A 25,523-nucleotide genomic window follows, 5' to 3' on the forward strand; every position below is an offset into this window, starting at 1 on the left:
AGATCCCCTCGAGGTCCCCCTGCCCGGTATCACGTGGAAGTCTGGAACTCAGAGTCAAGGCATCAAGGCCTTCCTGGCGCACGCGGGACGGAGGCAGGATTGATTGGTGATGTCTGCCAGCAGCACAGCAGGGACTGTGGTCACTCTGGTTTTCCCTGCCCTGGTTAAAGGACAGTAGTAGTCAGAGGTAGAAGAAAGTGGGGGTGGCCCGGGCCTCTGAGGCCCCAAGGTGGGCTTTGAGAGGTGTCTTGGTGCCCAGTCCCCTCCCTACTCGTAGAGATATGGGCCAAGGCCAGTGGGTGTCCTTCTTTGGCAGGGGGCATGAAAGCTTCTGGGTCAGTATTTACTGAGGCTGGTGATCCCTCGAGGGGACTTCTCTGAGACCTTGGGGCCTACCTCAGCTGGTAGGTCAAGGCCTCCCACTTTATCACTCGTTCCAGCCAGTAGCCTTTTCCCTCTTGCTCTTCTGCCTCCCAGATTCTCCCACCGCCACAGACCCTCCTCTCCATTCCACTTGTGATTTGAATACCTTCTGTCTCCCCAGCCCCCCTGGGATGTTCACCAGCTAAACCTCCTGTCGTAGACGGTCATTTATTCACTCAACAAACACTGGGCAACTCATGCGCAGACAGTTCCTGGTGCTGGGGGTAGCTTGTTGGAGCTGAGACTCTCATGGGGAGGCTTGTAATAAAAATAATGCATGGAGAGCATCCAGCATGGCAGATGGAGGAAGTGACGGGAGGAGGGCGATGGAGGGTGTCAGGGAAGGACACATTACATGGAGTCACCTATGTCCTCTCCTGCCTACAGTTTCTCTGTGTCCTGGGTCAATCCTGGGTCAGCTGGAGGACTAAGGAGGATGGACATCTGGGCCCTGGAGCCACGCCATCCCTGCCCCGAGTTTCTGTGCTCCTGGCCCAGCCGTAGCCACCATCAAGGAGACACCAGGCAACACTTCAGAGCCCTGGCAGAGATTCCCCACCCCAGACTTGCTCTGCCTGCGCCTGCGATAGCATTTCCTGGTGTCACGCCCAGATGAGGCGAGGTCAGCCAGCAGTATGCTAAGATACCTGGAGGCACATGTGACTCACACACTGTGGCCTCAATATCTCAGTATTTATGAGCGCTATTATGCCCTGGGGTGGGTTCCGAGGCCTTTACATTGTGAAATGAAAACACCTCTTGCCATATTAATAAACAAGAAATGTCACAGCCACCAGTGATTTCTGACCTCCAAATGTGAACGGGGATGCGATCCAGCGGTTGCTGCCACCTCTCATGGTGACTGCTGAGGAGCTGGGGGAATACAAAAAGCGAGGTGAACAAGCAAACAGGATTGGCCCCAGAGAGCTGAGTGTATACGAAAGGAATGAACTCAGTGACCCCCTTCCCTGGTGGCTCAGATGGTAAAGTGGTAAAGCACACAATGCGGGAGACCCGGGTTCAATCCCTGGGTTGGGAAGATCTCCTGGAGAAGGAAATGGCAACCCACTCCAGTATTCTTGCCTGGAGAATCCCATGGATGGAGGAGCCTGTTAGGCTACAGTCCACGGGGTCGCAGAGTCGGACACGACTGAGCGACTTCACTTTCACTTTCATACATAGAATGCTAAATTCCTTAGCTTGATGCTGCTGCTGCTGCTAAGTCGCTTCAGTCGTGTCCGACTCTGTGCGACCCCATAGAGGGCAGCCCACCAAGGCTCCTCTGTCCCTGGGATTCTCCAGGCAAGAATATGGAGTGGGTTGCCATTTCCTTCTCCACCTTAACTTGTTACCTGATTTTTAATGTTCAGACTGCTTGTACCCTTTGTTGCAAATTTGAATATAACCCGACTTCCACTCCTGCCTCCTTGGAGGCAGTTTTCTCGGAGCTACTGAGATGCCGTCTCCCTGGCTTGGAGTCCTAAGCATTCCCACCAAATAACTCTACTTTCAGGTTCTGACTGTATTTTTTAGTCGACTGCTGGTGCTGCTACTAAGTCGCTTCAGTCGTGTCTGACTCTGTGCAACCCCATGGACAGCAGCCCACCAGGCTCCCCTGTCCACGGGATTCCCCAGGCAAGAACATTGGAGTTGGTTGCCATTTCCTTTTCCGTTTAGTCGACAGCATGAACAAATTCACTTAATGCTCAGGGTACCCCTGTGAGGTACTGTTTCTCCCCATTTTGCAGATGAATTGACTGAGGCACCAAGAGGTCGCACAGGAAAAAGCAGCCCCAGATTAGGAATAAATGAGCCCTGTCCCAGAGCCGACGGCGTCAGCCAGCCTCCTAGAAGCTTTCCTCTCACCAGCTGCCGAGTTCCTGATGCTGCCTTAGGCCCTTCTGTTTTTCAGTTGTGCAGAATTAGGGTCAGGTGGCGGCAGACGGGGATTTTAATCTAGGTCTGTTTCTCACATTTACCTCCTGACAGCTGCACCTGCAGGCTTCTGGGGGCGGGGGCTCTCAGGGCTTCGGGAGTTAGGAGGGGAAGGCTAGCTGACATCAGCCACACAGGAGCTCTTCCTCTCAAGTGAACTTTCTAGATGAGCCGCTCAGGTCTTGCTAAGTGCCGCTGGCACAGACAGCCACGTCTTAAAAGCCAGCACCAGCTACAGTCATTGAGCCTGAGCCCAGCCCCACCCTGGCCTCACACTGTGTGTCACATCTTACCATCTTCCGAGCCTCTCCTGTTTGATCTCGCCAGGGCTGAGGACCTGGGCAAGTCACTCCCCTCTGGGCCTCAGTTTTGAGTTGGGAATATCGGACTAAATGACCTTTGCAGCACCACCACCCCCTTTTTAAAAATTTATTGTGGTTTAAAAAACAAACAAACCACAAAATTTACCATCCTAACCATTTCTCATTGGACAGTTCAGGAACGTCAAGTATGTTCACATTGCCATGAAACAGATCTCCAGGACGATTTCATCTCGCATATCTGAAACCGTGAACCCATTAAAGAACTCCCCTCCCTTCACTCCTGGCCACCACCAGGCTATAACTACCTCAGTGATTTTCTCTAAGTGGAAAGTTTAGTCGTTCAGTTGTGTCCTACTCTTTGTGACCCCCAGGAACTGTAGCATACCAGGCTCTTCTGTTGGAGAAGGTAATGGCACCCCACTCCAGTACTCTTGCCTGGAAAATCCCATGGACGGGGGAGCCTGGTAGGCTGCAGTCCATGGGGTCGCGAAGAGTCGGACATGACTGAGCAACTTCACTTTCACTTTTCACTTTCATGCATTGGAGAAGGAAATGGCAACCCACTCCAGTGTTCTTGCCTGCAGAATCCCAGGGATGGCGGAGCCTGGTGGGCTGCTGTCTATGGGGTCACACAGAGTCGGACACGACTGAAACGACTTAGCAGCAGCAGCAGCAGGCTCTTCCATCCACGGGATTCTCCAGGCAAGAGTACTAGAGTGGGTTGCCATTTCCTTCTCCAGAGGATCTTTCCGACTCAGGGATTGAACCGGGGTCTCCCACACTGTAGGCAGACACTTTACCATCTGAGCCACCAGGGAATCAGGCAGTATTTTGTCTCTTGATGACAGGCTTATTTTACCATAATGTTCTCAAGGTTCACCTGCGTTGCAGCAGCCTGGAGCAGGATTTCCATCCTTTTTAAGGCTGAATAATGCTCCATTAGGGCTTCCCTTGTAGCTCAAATGGTAAAGTGTCTGCCTACAATGCAGGAGACCCGGTTAGATCTCTGGGTTGGGAAATTCCCCTGGAGAAGGAAATGGCAACCCACTCCAGTATTCTTGCCTGGAAAATCCCATGGACGGAGGAGCCTGTTAGGCTACAGTCCATGGGGTCCCAAAGAGTGGGACAGCACTTCACTTCAATGCTCCATTGTATGCAGAGACCACATTTCATCTCTCTGTTTATCTCTGTTGACTGCTGGTTTGAGCTGATTCTACCTCTAGGCTAGTGATTAAATAATGGCTGCTATGACCCTGGGGTACAGATATCTCTTTGAGATCCTGCTTTCACTTCTTTTGGGTATTTACCCAGAGGTGGGACTGCTCGATGATATAGTAGTCCTATTTTTGTTTTATGTGTTTTTAGCTGTGCTGGGTCTTCATTTCTACACTGGCTTTCCTCTAGTTGCAGAGAGAGGGGGCTGCTCTCTAGCTGCAGTGCACAGACTTTGCATGGTGGTGGCTTCACTTGCCGCAGGGTTCTAGAGCACGTGGGCGCAGTAGTTGTGGCTCCTGGGCATTAGAGCACAGGCTCAGTAGTTGTGGCTCCTGGGCATTAGAGCACAGGCTCAGTAGTTGTGGCTCACGGGCTTAGTTGCTCCATGACACGTGGGATCTTCCCAAATCATGGATCAAACCCTTGTCTCCTGCCTCGAATTCCCTGAACCACCAGGGAAGCCCTCTTATTTTTCATTTTTTGAGGAACTTTCCTACTGTCTTCCATAACAGAGGCAGCATTTTACAGTGTCACCAGCAGGGCACAAGGGTTCCAATATCGCCATATCCTTGCCAACATTTGCTTCATTGGTGTTTTTTGATAATAGCCATCCTAATGGCTGTGAAGTGTTATCTCACCATGATGTTTTCTTTTTTCTTTTTAATTGAAGTATAGTTCAATTCCAGTATTGTGTTAATTACTGCTGTACAGCAAAGTGACTCATTGATACATATATTTTTCATATTCTTTTCCATTATGATGTATCATAGGATATTGAATATAGTTCCCTTGCTGTTTATCCATTCTATACATACCAGTTTGCATCTACTAATCCCCAACTCCCATTCCTCCTCTCTCCCCCGCACCCCCACCTTGGCAATCACCAGTCTGTTCTCTCTGTTCCTGACTTTGTTTCTGTTTCATAAATAGGTTCATTTGTGTCCTATTTTACATTCCACATATACGTGATGTCTTATTCCTTCTGACTGACTTAGTATGATAATCTCTAGTTGCATTCATGTTACTGCAAATAGCATTATTTCATTCTTTTCTATGGCTGAGTAATATTCAGACATTCAGATTGTTTCCATGTCTTGGCTATTGTGAACAGTGCTGCTCCCAACATAGGGGTGCATGTATCTTTTTGAATTATAGTTTTGTCTGGACATATGCCCAGGAATGGAATTGCTGGATCATATGGTAAATCTATTTTTATTTTTCCAAGGAACCTCCACCGCTGTTTTCCACAGTGGCTACACATTCCACCAACAGTATAAGAGGGTTCCCTTTTCTCTTCTCTATACCCTCTTTGGCAATTGTTGTTTGTAGACTTTTTAATGATGGCCATTCTGACCAGTATGAGGTGGTACCACACTACAGTTTTGATATGCATTTCTCCGAGATTAGTGATGTTGAGCATCTTTTCATATGCCTATTGGCCATTTGTGTACAGCCTCTTTTTTTTTTTTCCACTAAGGTGTATTCTAAGGAGCTCTACTGAACCATCATAGTGATGCTTCCAGAGTCTTTCATGCTTGGTAGGGCCATAGCTCTTGCACAATGAATGATAACTCTTCACTGAGAAATTGTGTCTACTGCTGCTAAGTCACTTCAGTCGTGTCTGACTCTGTGTGACCCCACAGACGTCAGCCCACCAGGCTCCCCCGTCCCTGGGATTCTCCAGGCAAGAACACTGGAGTGGGTTGCCATTTCCTTCTCCAATGCATGAAAGTGAGAAAATGAAAATGAAGTCGCTCAGTCGTGTCCAACTCTTAGCCACCCCATGGACTGCAGCCTACCAGGCTCCTTCATCCATGGGATTTTCCAGGCAAGAGTACTGGCGTGGGGTGCCAACGCCTTCTTCGAGAAATTGTGTCTAGGGCCTAATAGCCAAGTTCACCTTGGTGAGCTTGTGTGTGTGTGTGTTCAGTCACCAAGTCATGTCTGACTGCAGCCTCGTGAGCTGTAGCCCACCAGGCTCCTCTGTCTATGGAATTTCCCAGGTAAGAATCCTCGAATCCGGTTGGCATTTCCTCCTCCAGGGGATCTTCCTGACCCAGAGATCAAACCCGCCTCTCCTGAGGCGCCAGGTGTATTCCTTACCGCTGAGCCACACGGGAAGCCTGCTGCTGCTGCTACTGCTGCTGCTAAGTTGTCTCAGTCGTGTCCAACTCTGTGCGACCCCATGGACTGCAGCCCACCAGGCTCCTCTCTCCATGGGATTTTCCAGGCAAGAGTACTGGAGTGGAGTGTCATCACCTTCTCCATGGGAAGCCTGCAGTGAGCTTTAACTCAAAGCCAAATTACAAACCTCTGACTTGGGTCCACTGCAGAACAAATGCCTGGGTTTGTGACTGCTCTTTCTGGGAGACGCACAGCTTTTCTCAGAAATTTGCCCGACTGGGCCACCGCTGCCCCTCTGTGATTTGCCTGAGTCCCACTGGCCTACACAAGCATCACTCGGCTCCAGGACAGTGACTGGAGGCTCTGCAGGGGGATGGAGACTTCAGTGTGTCCAACAGGCCGTGAAGCAGCTCGTGGAGAAGCCCAGCAGTGGCTCATGTGACATCACCCCCCCCCACAAAAAAAATGCCCCAGCCAGTCAGACCCTCCTTTGCCTTTTGTATACTTCCCCTCCCCCTGCCTCAACCCAAAGCCTTGACAGTAGCCCCATGGCAGCTCAGGAATGTCAAGTGGTACCTCTCTCTTTCCAAGTAGCCTGAAGCCTCACTGCCCTGATGGGGGTTTGGAGACAATGGAATCCCAAGATTCCCCAGGGCCTCCGACTCTAGGAAAGTTGCCAGATTCCCTGGTTTGAAGCCCAAAGAGGCTACGGAAGGTCCGGAGGCCCTCAGAAAAATGAAAGCTGTTGGTGGAGCTCCGGGGAGAAGGCACAGTTCAGGCTTTAGAGCAATCGGCTTCCCCAATGGTTCAGTGGTAAAGAATCCACCTGCAAAGCAAGAGACACAGGAGATGCAGGTTCAGTCTCTAGATTAGGAATATCCCCTGGAGGAGGGCATGGCAACCAACTCCAGTATTCTTGCCTGGAGAATTCCATGGACAGAGGAGCCTGGTGGGCTATAGTCCACAGAGTCGTAAAGAGTCAAACACGACTCAAGTGACTTAGCACTCACTCCAGGTGGTAAGAAGATTCAGCTGCCCATCTCCCCTTGTTGGGATGAAGTAGCTGGAGGCAGCGGCCCAGGCCTGAGCCCTGTCCTTGATTTTCCTCCTAGGGGATCCTTTGTGGGCCTTCATCTTCCTCACCTCTCTGGGCACAGCTGGGGCAAGCGGAGGTTCTAAACCACTCAATCCCCTGCTACCTCACAGGAGCTGAGACCAGGCTAGGGCCCAGGGAGAGGGTCAGGGGTCAGTAACTGACCACTGATGGCAGCTGAAGATAGGGTGAGGGCCACGTCTCTTCCATCCTGTTGCCCATGTGTGAATACGATGGGGCAGGGGCATCAGCAGTCATCTCCAGCTGCTTAGCTGCCAGATACGCTCCTCCACCCCCACATGCACTCAGGGAGGGGATTCCAGGACGCCTCAGTAGAGACAGCTCAGGCAGCCCTCCGCCATGGTCTCCACAAGCTCTTACTGGTTGTCCTGGTAACCAAATGCAGGTGCTCTGGGTACCAAGGAGAACTCAGAGGCCTTTTCAAACCCTTCTTTGGACCCTGGCCAATCTGGTCCCACAAATATTACTGAGTGATTTCCTATGAAGTGTTAAATGAAAATAAAATGCTAGCACATCAGAAAACTATAGTTAGAGTTCTCAAAGTGTGTTCTCCAAACCAAGACATTGGCATCAGCATCACCTAAGAACTTGTTAAAATGCAATTCTCTGCCCCCAAAGCAGACCTGCTGAGCCCTCCTGGGGCCTGAGCCCAGCAGTCTGTGCCTTAACACACCCTCTGGTGATATTGATGTGGGCTCAGCTTTGAGCCTGCTGCGGTTGCAGCATAAACCTTAGCCTGATTTCATGCCTTGTCAGGTGTGAAATCTTAACTTTTAGAAACAGATATCTTTATCTCTGGGGCTTGCCAGGTGACTCAGTGGTAAACAATATCTGCCTGCCATGCAAGAGATACAGGTTTGATTTCTGGGTCAGGAAGATGCCCTGGGGAAGGGCATGGTATCCTACTCCAGCATTCTTTCCTGGGAAATCCCACGGACAGAGGAGCCTGGTGGGCTACAGTCCACATGGGATTGAACAACAGTCGGACACGACTCAGCCACTAGACAAAGGACAACAAAATCTTTTGTCTCTGACAAATGACAAAGTGTAGGGGAGCAACCTACACTCTGAAAAGGAATTTATTTTAAGTAAAAAATAGGGACGGATACTATAAGGAGCAAGCCAGCCAGCTGAGCAACCACATCCGGTGAATGACAGGACCTCACTCCTCACTCCGGGGCCCCTGCTCTGCCCGGGAGGCCATCCCGCGGCCTCCCCAACTCTGAATCTCCGAAGGCAGAAGACCACTGACCTCCACAGATGGTCCCCCGAGGGGTGGGGGTGGTCAAGCCAGTAACAGCCCCGACCGAGAGACCTCGCGGAGCGGATGCTGGGGACCCCTGGTTCGAGAGCTCTTTACAGTCATCTCGAGGTAGTGTCCCTACCTCTAAGAGCTCAGAATTTAACGTTGCAGAGGGCGCAGCGGGAAGCCCATTCTTCGCAGACTCTAGTTCAGGGCCCCACGCGGACCGGGCCCCCGAGGGCGCGGCGGCCGCCGGCTGCCGGCTTCACCTCCCTCCGGCCCCGCCCTCCCTGCCCCGCTGGTCAAGAGCAGGGTTGCGCCGGTGCCCCCCACAGGCCGGGGTGTGGTGGCCGCGGAGCCCCGCGGGCGGGGCGCGCCCGCCTAGACGCCGCCCTCCCAGCCGGCCTCGCCGGCTAGCGGCGCAGCCAATGGGGGCCGAGCCGCTGCGCGGGGATTGGGGCGGCGGCGGCGGGGGCCGGGGCGCGGGGAGGAGGCGAGGCGAGCGCTGTCAGCGCGGTTATAAGGGAGGGAAAAGTTGCCCGCGGACAGCCGGGCCGGCGCACGCTCGTAAGGAGGCCGCAGCGGCAGGGCGGGGCCGCGGAGCAGCGGGTGGCAGCGGAGGCAGTCTCCGATCGCTGCCTCGCTCCCCTCGGGGTCTCCGCTCGGCGAGGTCCCGGGTTCGCGAGGACTTTTGCGCGCAGCCATGGGCGGCGTCGGGGAGCCAGACTGGGAACCTGGGCAGCGGGGGGCGCCGCTGCCCACCCTCCGCTGGGAGCAGGTCCGCCGGCACAACCTGCCAGGCGACAAGTGGCTGGTGATCGAGCGTCGCGTCTACGACATCAGCCGCTGGGCACAGCGACACCCTGGGGGCAGCCGCCTCATCGGCCACCACGGCGCCGAGGACGCCACGGTAAGGCCGCCCACCGCCGGCCGGGTGGAGCCCCAGTGCTCGGCGGGGCCTGGTCGCTGGGCACCGTCCCCTGCTCCATCGCGGGTGGGAGCGGCGCGGCGTGGGAGCCGGGTGGGTGCTTAGCATCCTTCCTACTCACGCTGACCTTTGACCTCCTGACGGGGGACCCAGAGTTGGGAGGGACTGACGGGGGCCTGATGTGGAGTAAGAAGACCACAGCCCGGCAAAAGAACCCGCACCCCTGGGGCTGAGCTGCAGCAGATGTCTGTGGGAGGAAGGCGGGGGTCTCAGAGGTGGGTGTGTCCAGGCAGAAAGCGCTGGCCCTAGGTGAGGGCGCTCCCTGATGCTCTGGTGTTCCTCCTCTGGGTTCTGAGTGCACCCCCAGAGACGGTCTTCATGCTGGGTGCTTGCTGGATGCCAGAGGTAGGGCGGGTTCCCTAGGGGCTGGCAAGGATGTGCCCTCACAGGCTGGAGGCAGGGCAGCAGAGCCTGGGCAGGGCCTAGAGGTCTGTGGCTTTCCCAGGAACTGCTGTGAATGGCTCTGAGGGGCAGTGACTCACCTCTCCTGGGCTAGCAGCTGCGTGTGGGAGAATTTTGCCAGTCAGGCTGGGTGGGCCTCTTCGGAAAGCACAGTCACCCCAGGAACAGGCGGGCCCCTGTGGACCCCAGCTTCCCCTCCGCAGCCATGTCGAGACATTTTGGTCAAGGAGGAATGTGGCCTGTCCAGTGGGACCATTTGGCAGAGGAGCCATCAGGCTGAGACTCCTCACCAGCCCCTTTTCCCAGAGACCGCCCACCCCCTCCCCCCAGCCAAACAATAGGGCTTGGGGCCATGACACTCTGTCCTTGACCATCCCAAATTCTAGATTGGTCACCCTGGGCACCAGGAAGTTCTTCAAGATTCCAGGGGATGCATCGCTAACTGGCGGGGCTTTAAATAACAAAAGAGATTGTGTCCTGTCCCAGCAGGGTCAGTGGCCCTGTTTCCAGAACCACCTTCTCTCTGCCCACTGCCTTCTCTAGTGGGTTGGGCGATCTTCCTGGGACTCTTTTAAGGAAAAAGTCTCTCTTCCTCACTTTCCCTGGAAGCTGAGAGGTTAGGGATCAGACATCTCCTGAAACTCTAGAAGGTGACAGTCAAACCCTTGTGTGCGGTGCCAGGGGCCCACGCGGTGGCTAGGGAGTGTGAGCTGACTGAGGGCTGGTGAGTGTGTGACCGTCTCCAGGCCTATATGTGTGTGAACGAGGCCTGTGTTTGTGTGCATGGTTACACACACGTGCATTGCTGCCAGGGCGTTGGGGTGGGTTTGGGGGGTGGGTTGGTAAGGAGCCGCAGCTCCTCCCCCCTCCCCTGGGCTGAGCGCTGGCCACCCCTCCAGGATCCTGGAGGTGGCTGCTCTGGCCTTTTTTCAACCTCTGACCTGGCGGACAGGATGGAGGCTGGTGAGAGGAAGATGATGAAGAATGTTTGTGAGTCACTTTTTCCTGCTTGGTGCCCAGGCCTATGCTGGGGACCCTCCTGTGTGGGAACCCCATCATCCATTTAGCTCTATACCCTGAGACCCCACGTGACCGCTTTCTCACTGATTCCTCACCAACAGGGTCCATTTTCCCATTTCCATTAAAAAACATGCTGTCTGTTCCCTGGGGCCATGGACAGGCTCTGCCATTGGAGGCTCTGAGTGACCTTGAACCAGGCATGTCACTCCTGTGAGCCTCAGTTTCCCCATCTGTAAAGTGGGGACAGCGGGGACAGACAGTGAGCCAGCTGAAAGTGGGACTGTGCCTTTGCAACTCTGCGGCCCCACAGCTGCCACGCAGTTGTTCCCAGTCAGCGTGTGTTGCCGGCTGATAAGTGTGAGTGTGCCCTGCAGACCGTAGAGTGCAGTGGACAGCCATGACATAACCACCTCTGGTTCATTCATGTCTGTAACAGGGTGTGATGTTAGGCCATCTCTTAGCTTTCCTGAGGCCCAGACACTGGGCTTAAGTTGCCACCAATACCTGGTCTGTTCAGCCCAAAGGGGTTATGAGGAGATTGGGGGTGGAGGACCCTAGGTTTTGTCTGTGGTGAGCCCACAGGGCAGAGCAGGGCTCAGACAACCCAGGGCCTGGTGTGGTCCAGCCCAGACCCCCAGGCACCCCAGCCCCTGCCCTGGAGCACTGGTGGGGGTGGGGTAGCCATGTCACAGGGGCTGTGTTCCCGCAGCCACCTCTTACCAGCCCCTGCCGCCCATCAGCTGTTCTCCTGTTCAGGCCACAGAAGCCTTCCTGCCAGGAAATTCCCAGAGTTCCTGTGCCGTGAAGTCAGCTTGTGGCCATCCTGGGATACAAAGCCGGGTACCCTGGGGAGAGTGCTCTGGGCCCTGAGCCAGGTTCTTCTAAGAGTCATAGGCAGTCTGAGACTAGAGGGGCCAGCCAGGGAGGGGCAAGGCCCAGCCACTGCTGGTCATAAGTTGACCAGGGCTGGGCGCTGAGCACCTACTATGTGCTAGGCTCCGAATTCAGCGCTTGATTTATAGACAGTCCCTCTTTGAATCCTCATGATACATCTATGGGACAGGTACTGTTATTATTTCCATTTTACAGATGAGAAAACTGAGACTCAGAGAGGCAAAATGACTTGAAATTAAGTGACGGGTCTTGGATTTGAATTCACAGCCCATCTTGACCACCCGCTCCACTGCCGCTTCTCTGTTTATTTCGTTCGTTCATTCATCCTTCAATTATTAATTCACTGGATTCAACAGCAGATACCAGCAAGCATATCCCATATGCCAAACCTTGACCTAACCTCTGAAGATACAGCTATGAACAGAAAATCTGCTGGGAGGGACTTCCCTGATAGTCCAGTGGTTAAGGCTCCACACTTCCACTGCAGGGGGCACGGGTTTGATCCCTGGTTGGGGAACTCTCATCCCTCATGCTGCATGAGGCAGCAGAAAAAAAATCTGCTAGGAGGATGTTCCTTGGCAGAGGGGCCAGCTAAGGCAAAGGCTCAGAGGTGGGGCCATACTCCATGCATTCAGGCAATAGCAAGACCATCGGCGTGGCCGGAGCCAAGCAGTGAGGAGAAGGGCCAGCAATGAGGACCGGCGGTAGCAGGGGAATCAGGACTTTGGTTTTATTCTAAGGGGAGAATGCAGGGCAGAACAGAGAAGACAGGGGAATCTGACATATCGATACATTTTAAAAGGATCCCTAGTGAGGAAGGGGAAGGCAGAGCCTCCCAGGAGAAGAGGGAGGTGTTAACAGATGATAGGACCTCCCCCCAAGCCCTGCCAGGGGAAGCCACTTGGAAGAGGTGGCCATTCACCTGGGCCCTGAGGTGCAGGTGTGTCCAGGGGAGAGGGCAGGTGATGCTGGGCTCAGGGGCACCAATGGGAACCATTAGGATCTAACTCTGGGTGGTATTCAGACAACAAACTTCAGAGGTGATCCCAGTGTTGGCCCATTTTGCAGATGAGGAGACTGAGGCTGAATACGGGTGATTTAAAGGGACCTTTTTGGAACCCTCAAAGGGCAGGACCTTTGTCCTTGGGCTTGGAAGGTGGGCTTTGTGTCTGGGAGTTGGGTAGGGGCAGGTCTGGGCAGATCTGAGGCTCTGGAGTGAGAGTGGGGCCAGAGAGAGGGGCTGGCCGGGGACTCAGATGACCTGGTCCCGAGGCCCACGCTTTGCTTCCACTACCACGCTGGCTGCCTTGAAAGCTGCCTAATGGCCACTCCTGTGAAGCTTGCCCTCTCTGGGCTCTGTAGGTGTTTTCTGCAGTGTCCCCACCCACCCAGGCCCCTGGAGGAGCTGGGTGGTGGGGGGATAGGGGTGTTGCAGTGCCTTGGGGAGGTGTCAGGATTGTGCAGTGCTGGGCAGGAATGTGGGGATGCTAGCGGCCTAAGCACCCTGGGAGCCCATCTACATTTCCTCGTAAGGATGCCCAAGCGGCAGCCATGGGTTTCTCAGGAAACAGCAGCAGGAGAGAATCAGAACTCAGTGGTGGAGAGAGGACCCAGGGGTCCACTTCATGTCACAGCTGGGTCAGTGGCACCTGTGAGGCCAAGGGTGCTGGGTGGAGGAGACCGCCCTCTCCCAGGCCACCACACTCATCACCAGGGACACCAGGGATGCTGGGGGGGGATAGGGGCAACTTCCTGGGGCATCTGCCATTGAGCAAGACTCTGCTGCTTGGGCAGGAGTTGGATACTCATGTCCAGACCTGTGTGCCCTTTGGCCTCAGTTTCCTCTTCTATAAAATGGGGATACTGATAGTGCCTCCCCACTGGCTGGAAGGAGCATTTGGCCACTGGGAGTGAGATCCGGCTCGCCTTTCAAATCTTCCCACTCGAAAGGGAGGGAGGGAGAGAGAGACGAATTCCTGAGTGTGCCCACCCCCATCCTCACAACCCACTGAGCAGAGGTTAAGAGGAGCAGACCCAGGCCACCTGAACCCCCAGCTGCTCCACCCCTTTCCTGATCTGGAACATTCCAAATTCTTTGAAGAAGTGATCAGAAATGCTCCCCACCTCCACCTTATCTTTGGGGTGGAAGGTGTCCTGCCTCCTCGCCTCAGGCTGCCCAGAACATGACCAGCAGGGCATACCTCTACCCTCCCGCCTCCCGCCTGTGGGCCTGGATCTCTGGGTGGACCGCGGTGAAGGGCAGCTGAGGCCATGGGGACCAGATGCCAGGCCCCTTCTCCATGCTCTACCTGCACTGACTCAGTCCTCTGGCAGCCCCACGAGATGGGCACGAGTGATTCCTGATTTACTGATGACAAAGTACAGGTAGGAGAAGGGGTGTGGTCTTGTCTGCGGCTCCATGGCTTGGCGTGGCTCATGAATGACTCAGCTCCTACCCTCTGCAGGCTGCCTCCTGAGTCTCCCCATGCCTGCCCTTAACCAGCTGCTCCCTGGAGTTCAAGGCGGGGCTGGGGGCCTGAGCAGGGGCCTTTCTGAGGCTTCCGGGGACTGAGGCAGGGCTGGGTGGGAGCTGTGCCCTGGGAGGACGTGGACCTCACAGGAGATCCCTGGGTTTGAATCCCTGCTCTGCCACTGCAGACTCTGGGGCAGGTGGGCCCACCACTCAGAGCCTCTGTTCTCCGCCCCCGGCAAAATGGTTCAGACCCCCTTTCTGGTGGGCTGTGGAGGGTCGGCTCTTGTCCACATATTCACACCTGCCATCCTGCGCCTGCTCTGTGCGGGGCTCCGAGGCCACGGCCGTGAACAGGGCCTGTCCCTGCCACCTGCAGTCTATGTTTAGAGACACCATTTTAATTCTAGAAGTTTCACCCAAGTCTGTTCCAAGAACCAGTGAGGCCTTAGTTGCCACCTCCTTGGGGGAAAGTCACAGGGTTTGCACCCGTGCCCCTGAGAAGATGTTTCCAGATGCACTGGGGGTGGGCATGGGGGGAGGCGCAGTGTAAGGCTGGGACCTCCTGCAGTGCCCTGAAACTTGGTCAGTGCAGCCCCAGAAATGCCAGGACCACCTTCCTGAACCCCACACCTTGGCCTCTGAGCAGCCAGATCGTTGGTTACTCAGGATGGTGACCAGCCTCGTGATGAGGACCCCCTGCCCCCACCTAGAAGACACACCGCCTCCCCTCTGACCAGGGAGTGGCCACCCTGAGGCTACTGCCAAGGGGCCACAAGCACCATTTTACAGGCAGACCAAGTTCTGGCCCAGCCTTCATCAGATGGAGCTGTGTGACCTTGAGTAACTGGCTCAACCTCTCTAAGTCTTCTGCCCATTGAGATTCCTGAATGTTTAAACAGAGGCCAAAGAGGACTGGGTCACACGGCCCCAGCCAATAGTCCAGGGAAAAAAAAACTGTTTGCTGAGGTTTGGGTCTGAAGCCAGGGACCTACTGTGTTGATACTCAGACCGCAAGAAGTGTAGGCTCTGGAGTGCTCAACCCAGCCCCAGGAACCTGGGCTGCTTTCCCAGTATCTACCCACCCATCAGGTGGAGACTTGTCCATGAGCTCCGGGATAGTCCCACCTGGACCTGAGGGGGCTCACCCCTTCCCTACTCACTGTAAGGGACACACCTGGCTGGAGGTCTCCTGGGTGGGCCTGGCTGTGGCCTCTCCCTCGGGGCATCTCCAGGCCTGGCTTGGGTACATCCGGGTGAGGGGAAAGGAGTCAGGGAGGTGACCTGCTGCCCCAGCTGCTCAGCTCAAGAGTATGGCCCTGGAGCATCTGGGGTCTGCCGGGTGCTGGGGTGGCCCCAGAACAGACTCAGAGGTCAGGAGAGAGGAGGGCTGGGAGGGTAGACATCCTGGGGCCGTAGCCACAGGACACGCGTCTGGTGTGTGTGTGTGTGCACGCGCGCGTGCGCGCACGCCAGGCTGTGTCTCTCTGGGTACCCGAGCGACTGCCCGTGCGCGTTGTTCCCGAGCGTGGCTGTGAGCCTTCGTGGGTTGGTGGTGGTGTGTGCTTGTGTAGAGGCACACGCTTATGGCACTGAATTTCTGTGACACCTGTGAGCCTTGGTTGTTACACCATTTGTGAGCGTGCCGTGTGCCTGTTTGTATGTGGGCTCTGTGCACCACCAGGGGGGTTTCAGAGGAAATGAGAATCAGAGTCAACGCTCATTCAGGCTTAAAACAGACGGAAGTTCTGACATGCTACGCATGGATGAACCTTGAAGACATTATGCTAAGTGACAAGTCAGTAACACAGACTATATGATTCCTCTTCTAAGTGTCAATTCTTTCTGTTTTTGTTTTTTTTTTTCTGGCCGAGCTGCATGACTTACAGGACTTTAGTTTCCTGACCAGGGATTGAACCTGTGCCCTATGCAGTGGAAGCATAAAGTCCTAACCACTGAACCACCAGGGAATTTCCTTCAAGTCAATTCACAGAGAGCCGTACCTATGGTTTTCGGAGGCTGTGAAGTGAGAGTCGCTCAGTTGTGTCTGACTCTTTGCGACCCCATGGACTATACAGTCCGTGGAAATTCTCCAGGCCAGGATACTGGAGTGGGTAGCCTTTCCTTTCTCCAGGGGATCTTCCCAACCCAGGGATCAAACCCAGGTCTCCCACACTGCAGGCGGATTCTTTACAGCTGAGCCACCAGGGAAGCCCAAGAAAACTGGAGTGGGTAGCTTATCCCTTCTCCAGGAGGTCTTCCCGACCCGGAGTCTAACTGGGGTCTCCTGCACTGCAGGCAGATTCTTTATCAACTGAGCTCTGAGGGCTGGGAGAGGTAGAAATGGGGAGCTAGTGTTTCATGGGGACAGAGTTCCAGCTGAGGTAGATAAAGAAGTTTTGGAGATGGATGGCAGGGATGGTTGCCCAACAAGTGAATACATTTAATGCCACTGAACTGTACACTTCGAAATGGTGAAAATGGTCAATTTTATGTATGTTTGACTACAATTAAAAAGAAAAAAAAAAGTTAATGCTCTTGGCTCTAGAGCCAGAAAGGTCTGGAGTCTCATCCCTTGGGTTTGCCCCCTGGATTTGCCTAGTTCCAGGCAGGAGAACAGACTTGTTCGGGGTCACGGTGAGCGGGGTCAGCCAAGCACAGCAATTTTCCTCTTAGCTCCCCGGCCAACACTCCCCAGGTGGCCAGGGCCATGGCAGCTTCCTGAGGGGCCAGCCTCCCCTCGACCCCCTGTCTCCCCGGGGTGCTGCCCCCCCCATCAGAGCTCTTCCCTGGAGACAGATCTATACCAATACAGCCCTGTCCCCTACTGTGAGCTCCAGGGAGGGGCCCCAAGTCAGCCTTCCCAAGGACCTAGGTTATTCCAGAAGCTACACCCTTGGAGCCCCCAGGTCCTCAGGCTGCTCTGGGCCAGGAGGGGAGAGCAGCTAACAAGGAAAGGGGAACCCCTTGGGTGAATCCTGCAGGTGCGGCCTCTAGGTGGGGGCTGGAGGGGCCTGAGGTTCTTCTGAGCCCGGCACAGGATGGTGTGGGGGATGTCGTGCAGTAATGCCCACCAGGTGCTGCTAGTCTCATTAGCGAGAGGACAATAGCAGCCAGCAGTCACCTTCCTGAGGACATCCCCATCCCAACTGGCCCCAGACACTGCTTCCGCAGTCCAGGCTTCTGGTCAGCTGGGGCTGGCTCACTCAGAAAGTCCAAGGATAAAAACCCGTTTGCGAACGACAGTGAGCCAAAGACATGAGGGCTAGATCAGGAAGGCTGAGCCCTAGGTGTGATGTTCAAGTTTACTCACAGTTCAGCGCTGTCGAGCATGAACGATGGGGGTCACTTCCTGACCAGTCCCTCTCCTCTTTATCTTTATCCCTCAGCCCTTTATCTTCCTTGAGGTCGCTCTCTTCCTCTAACCCCTTCTGCTTTGCACCCTGCCCCCACCCCCCGCCACCATTACACAGAATAACAGGAATGTTAGATTGTTTATTAAACTTATTTAAAAAAAAAAAAAACTTATTTTGTCCTCCTGCTTTTCAAATTAGAGAAGTTTAACTGTTCGAGCATCTTCAGGCTGTGTGGTCTTCGGTGGATTTTTTTTTTTCTCCTGGTGGCCCAGTGGTCATCAATTGCCAATTTCCTCACTCACACGTTACTCACTGCTTATGTTTGTAAAAGCTGGTAGATCTGACATTTGTGACCCTGTAGAAAAGCATGTGATTTTGAGAAAGCTTTCCCGCTATCTTTTTTGGAAAAGTCAAACCCTTTCATGAACGGAAGCAGAGTGTTCCAGGGAAAACTTTCTGTAAATCCAGATTTTAAAACACCCAACCAAGTTTGAGGAAAGGCCCCATGGCAGGGTGAAGCAGCTGGAGTCCAGTAGGTGAGGGGTACCCAAGCAGGGCACCCAGGGCCTGGGAAGGACCAGGGAGGACTCATGGGCAAGGCTGACCGTCATTCAGTTGTGACTAATGAACAACTAGCTGCCTGCCTGCCTGTTCTGCCCTTCCATCAGCAGCCCTTCTGCTTTGTCTCTGCCTGCTGCCTCTGGGTGCTGCCCCAGCTGTCTGTCTGTCTGTCCACCTGACTCTCTGCTCTCCTTCAGGATGCCTTCCACGCCTTCCACCAGGACCTCAGTTTTGTGCGCAAGTTCCTGCAGCCTCTCCTGATTGGAGAGCTGGCCCCAGAGGAGCCCAGCCAGGATGGACCCCAGAATGTGAGCAGGGCCCTGGTGGAGGCTAAGCCCCTCGTGTGGGGCTGGAAGAATGGGGGCATTGCTGGTAACAGCTTCATGGTTTGCCAGCCCTCCCGAGCAGACAGTTGCTGGCAGAGCTGTAGGGACGCCTGCACCAGCATTTCCTGGGGGACTCCAGGAAGACCCCCTTCCTTGCTCTGGGCCCTGCATCCCCATCTATGATGAGGATTTAGATGAACTGAGCTCTAAGGGTTTTCCCTGCTTCTCAGGCTCCCTACACCTTTTGTGGGGATGGGGGAACCCCAAGCTGGCACTCCATCCCCTTTGGCCACACCCCTTGGACCCTAGGAGGAGTGGCTGTGGAGGGTGGTGGGGATGGAGGGTGGGAGTGGGGGGCCTCCCTCGCTTCCTCGGCTAACCAGCTGTTCCGCCCCGACAGACCCAGCTGATAGAGGACTTCCGAGCCCTGCGCCAGGCAGTGGAGGACATGAAGCTGTTTGAAGCCAAGCCCGCCTTCTTCGGTCTCCTGCTGGGCCACATCCTGGCCATGGAGGTGCTCGCCTGGCTCATGATCTACATGCTTGGCCCCGGCTGGGTGCCCAGTACCCTGGCTGCCCTCATCCTGGCCATCTCCCAGGTGACCCAGCACTGTCTTGTAGACACCTAGACTGACAACAGCCATGGCCTGGCACACGCGGGCACTTGGGAAATGTTTGCTGAAAACAAACATTGACCAGCAAAGAAAGAAAACATTTGTTTCTTTGTCTGCAAACAAAGAATGACCAGCTAGAGGCCCCATAAGTCCAGCTTCATTTTAAATGAACTAAGGAAGCGCTTTACTTAGTACCCCTCAGGGAGCCCAGGGTCCCTGGAAGGCTGCTGCCTGCAGCCCCTGGACCTCCCCAGCTCAGCTGTCCTTGTCTCTTAAAAGATGAATCTGGGGACTTCCCTGGCAGTCCAGTGGTTAAGACTCGGCACTTCCATTGCAGGGGGTGCAGGTTCAATCCCTGGCAGGGGATTCCACATGCCGTGCTGGGCGGCCAGAAAATAAAAACTAAATTAAAAAAAAAAAAAAAGGAAGCTGGTCCACTAGGGTCTAGAGTGGAACGTGAGCTGTGGCGGTGCCCTGCGAGCTGGGAGGGCTGGCTGGCCAGGGCTCCGGGCTGGACCCCCGGCAGCTCCCTGCCACAGCCCCGGACCCTGCGTCTCCCCAGGCCCAGAGTTGGTGTCTGCAGCACGACCTGGGCCACACGTCCATCTTCAGGAATTCCCGGTGGAACCACTTGGCCCAGCAGTTTGTGATGGGGCAGCTGAAGGTGAGGGTGGGGGCGGAAGGCGGGCTGCCGGCGGGGGCCGAGTGGGGACGGGGCTGCATGGGGAGGTGGGCATGACCCAGCCCCACACCTGAGAGCCCCCTCCCCCGCAGGGCTTCTCTGCGCACTGGTGGAACTTCCGCCACTTCCAGCACCACGCCAAGCCCAACATCTTCCACAAGGACCCAGACGTGACTGTGGCGCCTGTCTTCCTTTTGGGGGAGTCGTCCGTTGAGGTGCGTGGGGGGACACGCTCAGGCCAGGCCTGCAGCGGAAACCTGGTGGCCCCAGAGCCCCCCAGCTCCAAGGTGGCCCCGCCCCCTACTCTATCTAGTTCTAGGCAGAGCCCCTGTTCCCAGGGTGCCCCCGCCCCACCTCCCAGTGGCTAGAATCCAGAGTTGCCTTGGCCTCTTGGCCCAGCCAGCCCCCTGGCCCTGCCCAGGGCAAGGAGGGCCTGGAGAGCCGCCCTCCCCAACGGGCCACCTGTATCCTCACAGTACGGCAAGAAGAAGCGCAGATACTTGCCCTACAACCACCAGCACCTGTACTTCTTCCTGAGTGAGTGTCCCCTTGTCCTCCTGGGGGCGGGGGCACAGATGGGGTGGGGGCCACGCCGGGGCCTGCCTTGTCCACTGCACATCTCTGGTCACCCCAGCCTGCAGCCCATGCAGCTTTCCGTGGCCAGCCTCTGCCCTAGCCCTTCCCTCCACTGGGGTGCCTTCTGGTCAGCGGCGGTCACAGCCCTGGCTGCAGCTTTCAGAGTTCCTTCTTGCCCTCAGTCAGGGCATCCCGAGCCCTAGGGCAGTTGTGGGGGCCACAAGGTGAAGATTAAAGGGTGGGGATATATCAGGCTGGTGCCAACCTGCAGAAGGGGCATGGGGGAGGCGGTGGGGCAAGGACCAGCCTGGAAAGGCTCAGACACCGAGGGCCTGAGCGAGGACCAGGCCTTGTGGGTGACGCAGGCTCATCCCTACTGGGTGGGACCAGCCTCCAGCCCTGCTGGAGGAACAGAGCCCCCTCCCCATCCCTCTGGCCGGCCCACTCTGCACCCTACCCTGCTCCTGAGCCCCCCTCATGCCCCTCCTTGCAGTCGGCCCGCCGCTGCTCACGCTGGTGAACTTCGAAGTGGAAAATCTGGCCTACATGCTGGTGTGCATGCAGTGGATGGTGAGCGGGGGCCCTGCCAGCTCCCCCGGGCATACAGCTGTGGTGGAGGAAGGTGGGGTGTGCGTGTAGTGATGTGGAACACGTGTGCTCGAGAGCAGGGGGCTTGAGTGTGTGCGTGTGTGGTTGCCAGGTCAGCGTGTGCACAGGGTGTGATGTGCGTCTCTCACAGTGAGAGATGAGGGTGGGGACCCCCTGGGCCCCCTCTGCCAGGTATTTGTCTTCTGGGCAAGGCTTCCTTCATCCCACACCCTTGCACAGCATCCATGGTCAGCCCTGTAAGGCTGGCAGGCGAGGACTTGTCCCTTTACCTGGCTGAGAAACCCGGGCCCAGAGAAGGGGTGGTGATATGCCCGTCTGAGGCACATCGAGCCGAAAGGATGGGCATGACCTCAGCTCCCCCTCCGGGCTGCCTCGCGGCCTCCCCCTCCTCCTCCTTCCTCTACAGGACTTGCTCTGGGCCGCCAGCTTCTACGCCCGTTTCCTCTTGTCCTACATCCCCTTCTATGGCATTCCTGGGGCGCTGCTCCTCTTTGTGGCTGTCAGGTATGGCCAGGTTTGGCATGACAAGCAGAAGAGCACCCTGACCACGGCCCTCAGTGTTTCCATCTGCAGAATGGGGACAGCAGTACTGTCTCCCTGGGCTGTTGAGTGGCAGCATCCAGGGGGTGGCGGGTCTCAGGGAAGCAATCTGGGGTGTCCACCCTCTTGAGTAGGGCTGCTCTGGGCTCAGCCTGGCAGTGGCCTCCATGCCACTTGGCTGCTTGAAACACCAGTGGGGAGGAGTTGCGATCCCATAGTACAGATGGGGAAGCTGAGTGGTCAGCAGGATGTGGGGCAGCACCTTGAACCTCCTCTCACAGGGTCCTGGAGAGCCATTGGTTTGTGTGGATCACACAGATGAACCATATCCCCAGGGAGATTGGCCATGAGAAGCACCGGGACTGGGCCAGCTCTCAGGTGGGCAGCCGGGGCAGGGTCCATCCTGGGGATAGGGGTGGGGTCCCCAGCTGGGAGGAATGGGGGCGCTGATGGGGCTGCCGTGGGGTTGGCGCTCTGTGCCAGCCCCCGCACCTGTGCCCCGCCCTCTCCTGGCAGCTGGCAGCCACCTGCAACGTGGAGCCCTCGCTCTTCATCGACTGGTTCAGCGGACACCTCAACTTCCAGATCGAGCACCAGTGAGCGCAGACCCGGGGGCGGGGTGAGGGGGTGCCATGGGGGTGGGAGTGAGCCTGAGTCCCCGTTTCCCATCTACTCCGGGAGAGGCCAAGACATCTGCCCTGGACTTCCCGGAGGGCCCGGGAGAGGTGGTGCCCGGGTCCGGGGGTGCCAAGGCACTGTCTCCCCTGCAGTCTCTTCCCCACGATGCCGAGGCACAACTATCGCAGGGTGGCCCCGCTGGTCAAGGCCCTGTGTGCCAAGCATGGCCTCAGCTACGAGGTGAAGCCCTTCCTCACCGCCCTGGTGGACATCATCAGGTAAGGGCCGTCCGCTCACGGTGGCTCCCCGGGGCCTCCGCCCACCCCTGGGGCCCGTCAGCCACTCCCTGAGCACCCACCTGGCTCTCTTGAGTTCTTGCAGGTTCCTCTCTGGGAGCTGGCATTCAGGGCCTTTCCCATCAGCCTCTCTGCCCTTGGCCTGTGACCCCACCCCCGTCCTTCCCAGTGTCCACTCACACACAGGCCCAGGCCCGGTCCTCGTCAGTGAGCAGAACTTCCCGACATCCCTGCCTTCCTGGAGCTGACATCTGAGCAGGGGGAAATGGAGAACAAGCAGTTAATTACAGAAAATAAGTAAATGACAAAATGCGAGAAAGGGAGAAGTGCTTCAGCAAAAAACAAAGCAAAACCACAAAACCTTCGGGTGGGTACAGGAGAGGAAATGGGGGGTACCAGGCAGAGATGCAATTTTTAGTTGGGTGGCAGGGTGGGTGGTAAGAAGGCAATGTGTGAGCAGAGACAGGGAGGAAGGGAGAGGGCTGGCCGTAGAGACATCTGGGGGCAGCATGTCTGGGGCCGGGGAATAACCGTGCAAAGGCCCTGAGGCAGGAGTATGCTAGATGTGTGGGAGAGCCACTGAGCAGAGGAGGGACACACAGGACTTGGATTTTGGAAGGGTGCTCTGACTGCAGGAACGTACTGATGGGGCAGAAAGAGCAGAGTGGGGTTCCTGCAGCTGTTCAGGGGTGACCGGGCTCGGCCCTGGTGGTAGCCTCGACAGGGGAACAGAGGCCAGAGTCTCAGCCGGAGCTCTTCCATCTACGTGCCTTAGCACAGGCTGTTCCCTTTACTTTGAGGCCTTTCCTTCTCTACTGGTGTTTGAATTCCTCCTTCATCACCCTCCCAGCCCGATCCTCAAAGCCCCTGCCACTTGGCCTGGCCCCTTTCAAACACCTGGCACAGGGTTTTCCTTGCAAGTTACTGATGCTTCTGGTTCCCTCCCCCGCCTGATATCAGGCTGGTGGTGGGCACATTGCATGCCTCACAAATCTCTGGGTTGCAGGGCTCAGCAGGAGGAAGCGACAGAGAGAGCCGGGTGAGGAGGGACAGACCCACCCTGGCTCCTGGCTGGACATGGCCTGGGCCCTTTCCCCTCCCACCCAAGGCCTAGGTTCCACTGCAGTTAATGAAAGTGTAGCCGCCTCTCCCAGTCCTCCCCTCCAGGACCCCACCCCAGCTGCCTGCCCATCTCCCCTCACACTCATCATCGTGGGGGGAAAAGGTTAATATCTTGCAGTTGAGTCCCTCATATCTTCCCTACCCCCACCACCCAGGTCCCTGAAGAAGTCTGGCAATGTGTGGCTGGAAGCCTACCTCCACCAGTGATGACCGCAGCACCCGGGGCCCCAGCAGCCACCAAGCCACCCAGACAGGCTTCTTCACCTGCCCCACCTCGCCCTGCCTCAGGCTGGAGGCCCTGTCTGTCCTCTTGGGTCCTCTCCCCGTCTGCTCCACAGCCCTACGACCATGGCTCTAGACCCACTAGGACCCGGGCTAGGGGCATGGTGTATAAAGACAGTGAGCGTGACATGTTTTCCTAGAGCAAAAATTTAGGGGAAAAATGTTATTTTTATATAAAAACAAACCCAGGTATGTTATGGAGTAGATATTTGCATGGATTTTGGAACTGGAGTTCAGGTCCTTGGGCCATCAGGGTGTTGGGAGGTGAGAGGGCGGTGGTGGATGGTGGCTTTCTGAGTTGACCTCTGCTCTGGGTCAGGGAGCTGAGCCCCGGGCTCAGATGCCCTGAGGGCCTGGTCCCTTCCTGTTCTTCATCCAGTCACCAGCAACCTTGGTAGTTCACTCCAGGCTCACCCCACTTCACTCCTTTGCATAGTTGGACAGGGAGGCTTCCCTGGTGGCTCAGTGGTGAAGAATCCGCCTGCCAGTGCAGGAGACACAGGTTCAATCCCTGGGTCTAGATTTCTTGGAGAAAGAAATGGCAAGCCACTCCAGTATTCTTGCTTGGGAAATCCCCTGGACAGAGGAGCCTGGTGGGATAGGGTTGCAGAAAAAGTCAGACTAGACTTAGCGATTAAACAACACAGAGAGAGACAGAGACTGGCGGCAGACGGGGGCCGAGGGCCATGTATGCGGGCACCCCCAGATCACAGGAGGCACCCCTGTCCGGCATCTGCATTGGCCTGATGGCCAAGGGGCCTTAGAGGGCCACTGGCGGGGGTCTGCTGCTGAACTCAGAAGTATACCTGGCATCACACCAGTGAGTGGGTCCACAGGAGGTGATCGGGATCTCCCCCTGCCCCATGCCTGTCCGGGACCAGGTGCTGGTTTCCAGCTGCTGCAGTGAACCATTCAAGCAGGACCCCAGTGTGTGTGTGTGTAATTAATTTCGCTTCAGTTGTATCTGTCTCTTTGTGACCCTATGGACTATAGCCCGCCAGGCTCCTCTGTCCATGGGATCCTCCAGGCAAGAATACTGGAATGGGTAGCCATTCCCTTCCCCAGGGTTTCTTTCCGGCCCAGGGATTGAACCCAGGTTTCCTGCATTGCAGGCAGATTCTTTACCGTCTGAGACACCTGGAAGCCCAAGGACCCCTGGAACAGGGCTCTTTCTGTCCCGAGAGTCTGAGAACAAGGTGTGGTCCTTCACTGAGCCTTGGGCTCCTCATCTGGAAAATGGGTGTTGGCCTGGGCCTCTGGTGTTTGGACACTCTTGGGGGGCTTCCTGAAGGTGGGAAGGAGGGAGAGCCGGGCTTCTGGACCCCTCTGCTCAGCAGCTCTAAACCGAGTGGAAGGTTTCCTTAGAAGTGTCAGCAGATTGAGAAAAAAATGGAAACACTGAGCTAGGATTTCTCTGAGGGCTTTCTGGCCCAGGGGCTGGAGTCTCCCCACCAGCTGCAGGACTGTCCCCCACCATTTGTCCCCAGGGCCCAGACTGGCTTCCCTACAGGAAGTGGAAGGGGGCAGGTTCTTGTCCAGTCTTTCCCAGGACCTCCAGTCTCACCCTGACCCACTCCACACCGTGTCCTCCTGTCTCACCCTGACCCACTCCACACCGTGTCCTCCTTTTCTCTGGGGTGGGCAGCCAGGAGGGAAAGTCCTGGACTCCAGGCTGTGACATTGGGGAAGTTATGCAATCTCTTGGGAGTGATAGTGTGACCTCCTAGGGTGACAGAAGAGATACCTGTGGAAGGCTTTTTGCTGAGAGCCTGCAGCAACAGGGCTGAGCCA

General features: G+C 56.1%; 1 protein-coding gene across 4 annotated transcripts; it reads left to right on the forward strand.

Annotated features, from left to right (window-relative positions):
- The first annotated feature begins 8,924 nt into the window (after window positions 1–8,924).
- FADS3 (fatty acid desaturase 3) lies at window positions 8,925–23,929 on the forward strand. 4 transcript variants are annotated; one of them, XM_086383541.1, is made up of 12 exons: window positions 8,925–9,287; window positions 18,266–18,376; window positions 18,795–18,992; window positions 19,570–19,671; window positions 19,782–19,904; window positions 20,166–20,226; window positions 20,759–20,835; window positions 21,281–21,378; window positions 21,696–21,792; window positions 21,898–22,010; window positions 22,185–22,310; window positions 23,606–23,929. In XM_086383541.1, the coding sequence occupies exons 1-12, from the start codon at window positions 9,081–9,083 to the stop codon at window positions 23,655–23,657; spliced, it is 1,365 nt and encodes a 454-aa protein (XP_086239667.1). In that variant the 5' UTR covers window positions 8,925–9,080; the 3' UTR covers window positions 23,658–23,929. The 4 variants fall into 4 exon arrangements, with proteins under 4 accessions (XP_086239667.1, XP_086239668.1, XP_086239669.1 ...); XM_086383542.1 differs by having other exon boundaries at window positions 21,931–22,010; XM_086383543.1 differs by having other exon boundaries at window positions 18,795–18,908.
- Window positions 23,930–25,523: the final 1,594 nt, after the last annotated feature.

This window comes from Bos grunniens, chromosome 29 (genome assembly GCF_055505025.1).
Source record: "Bos grunniens cultivar Pamir isolate PY7600 chromosome 29, Bosgru_T2T1.0, whole genome shotgun sequence".
NCBI lineage: Eukaryota > Metazoa > Chordata > Mammalia > Artiodactyla > Bovidae > Bos > Bos grunniens.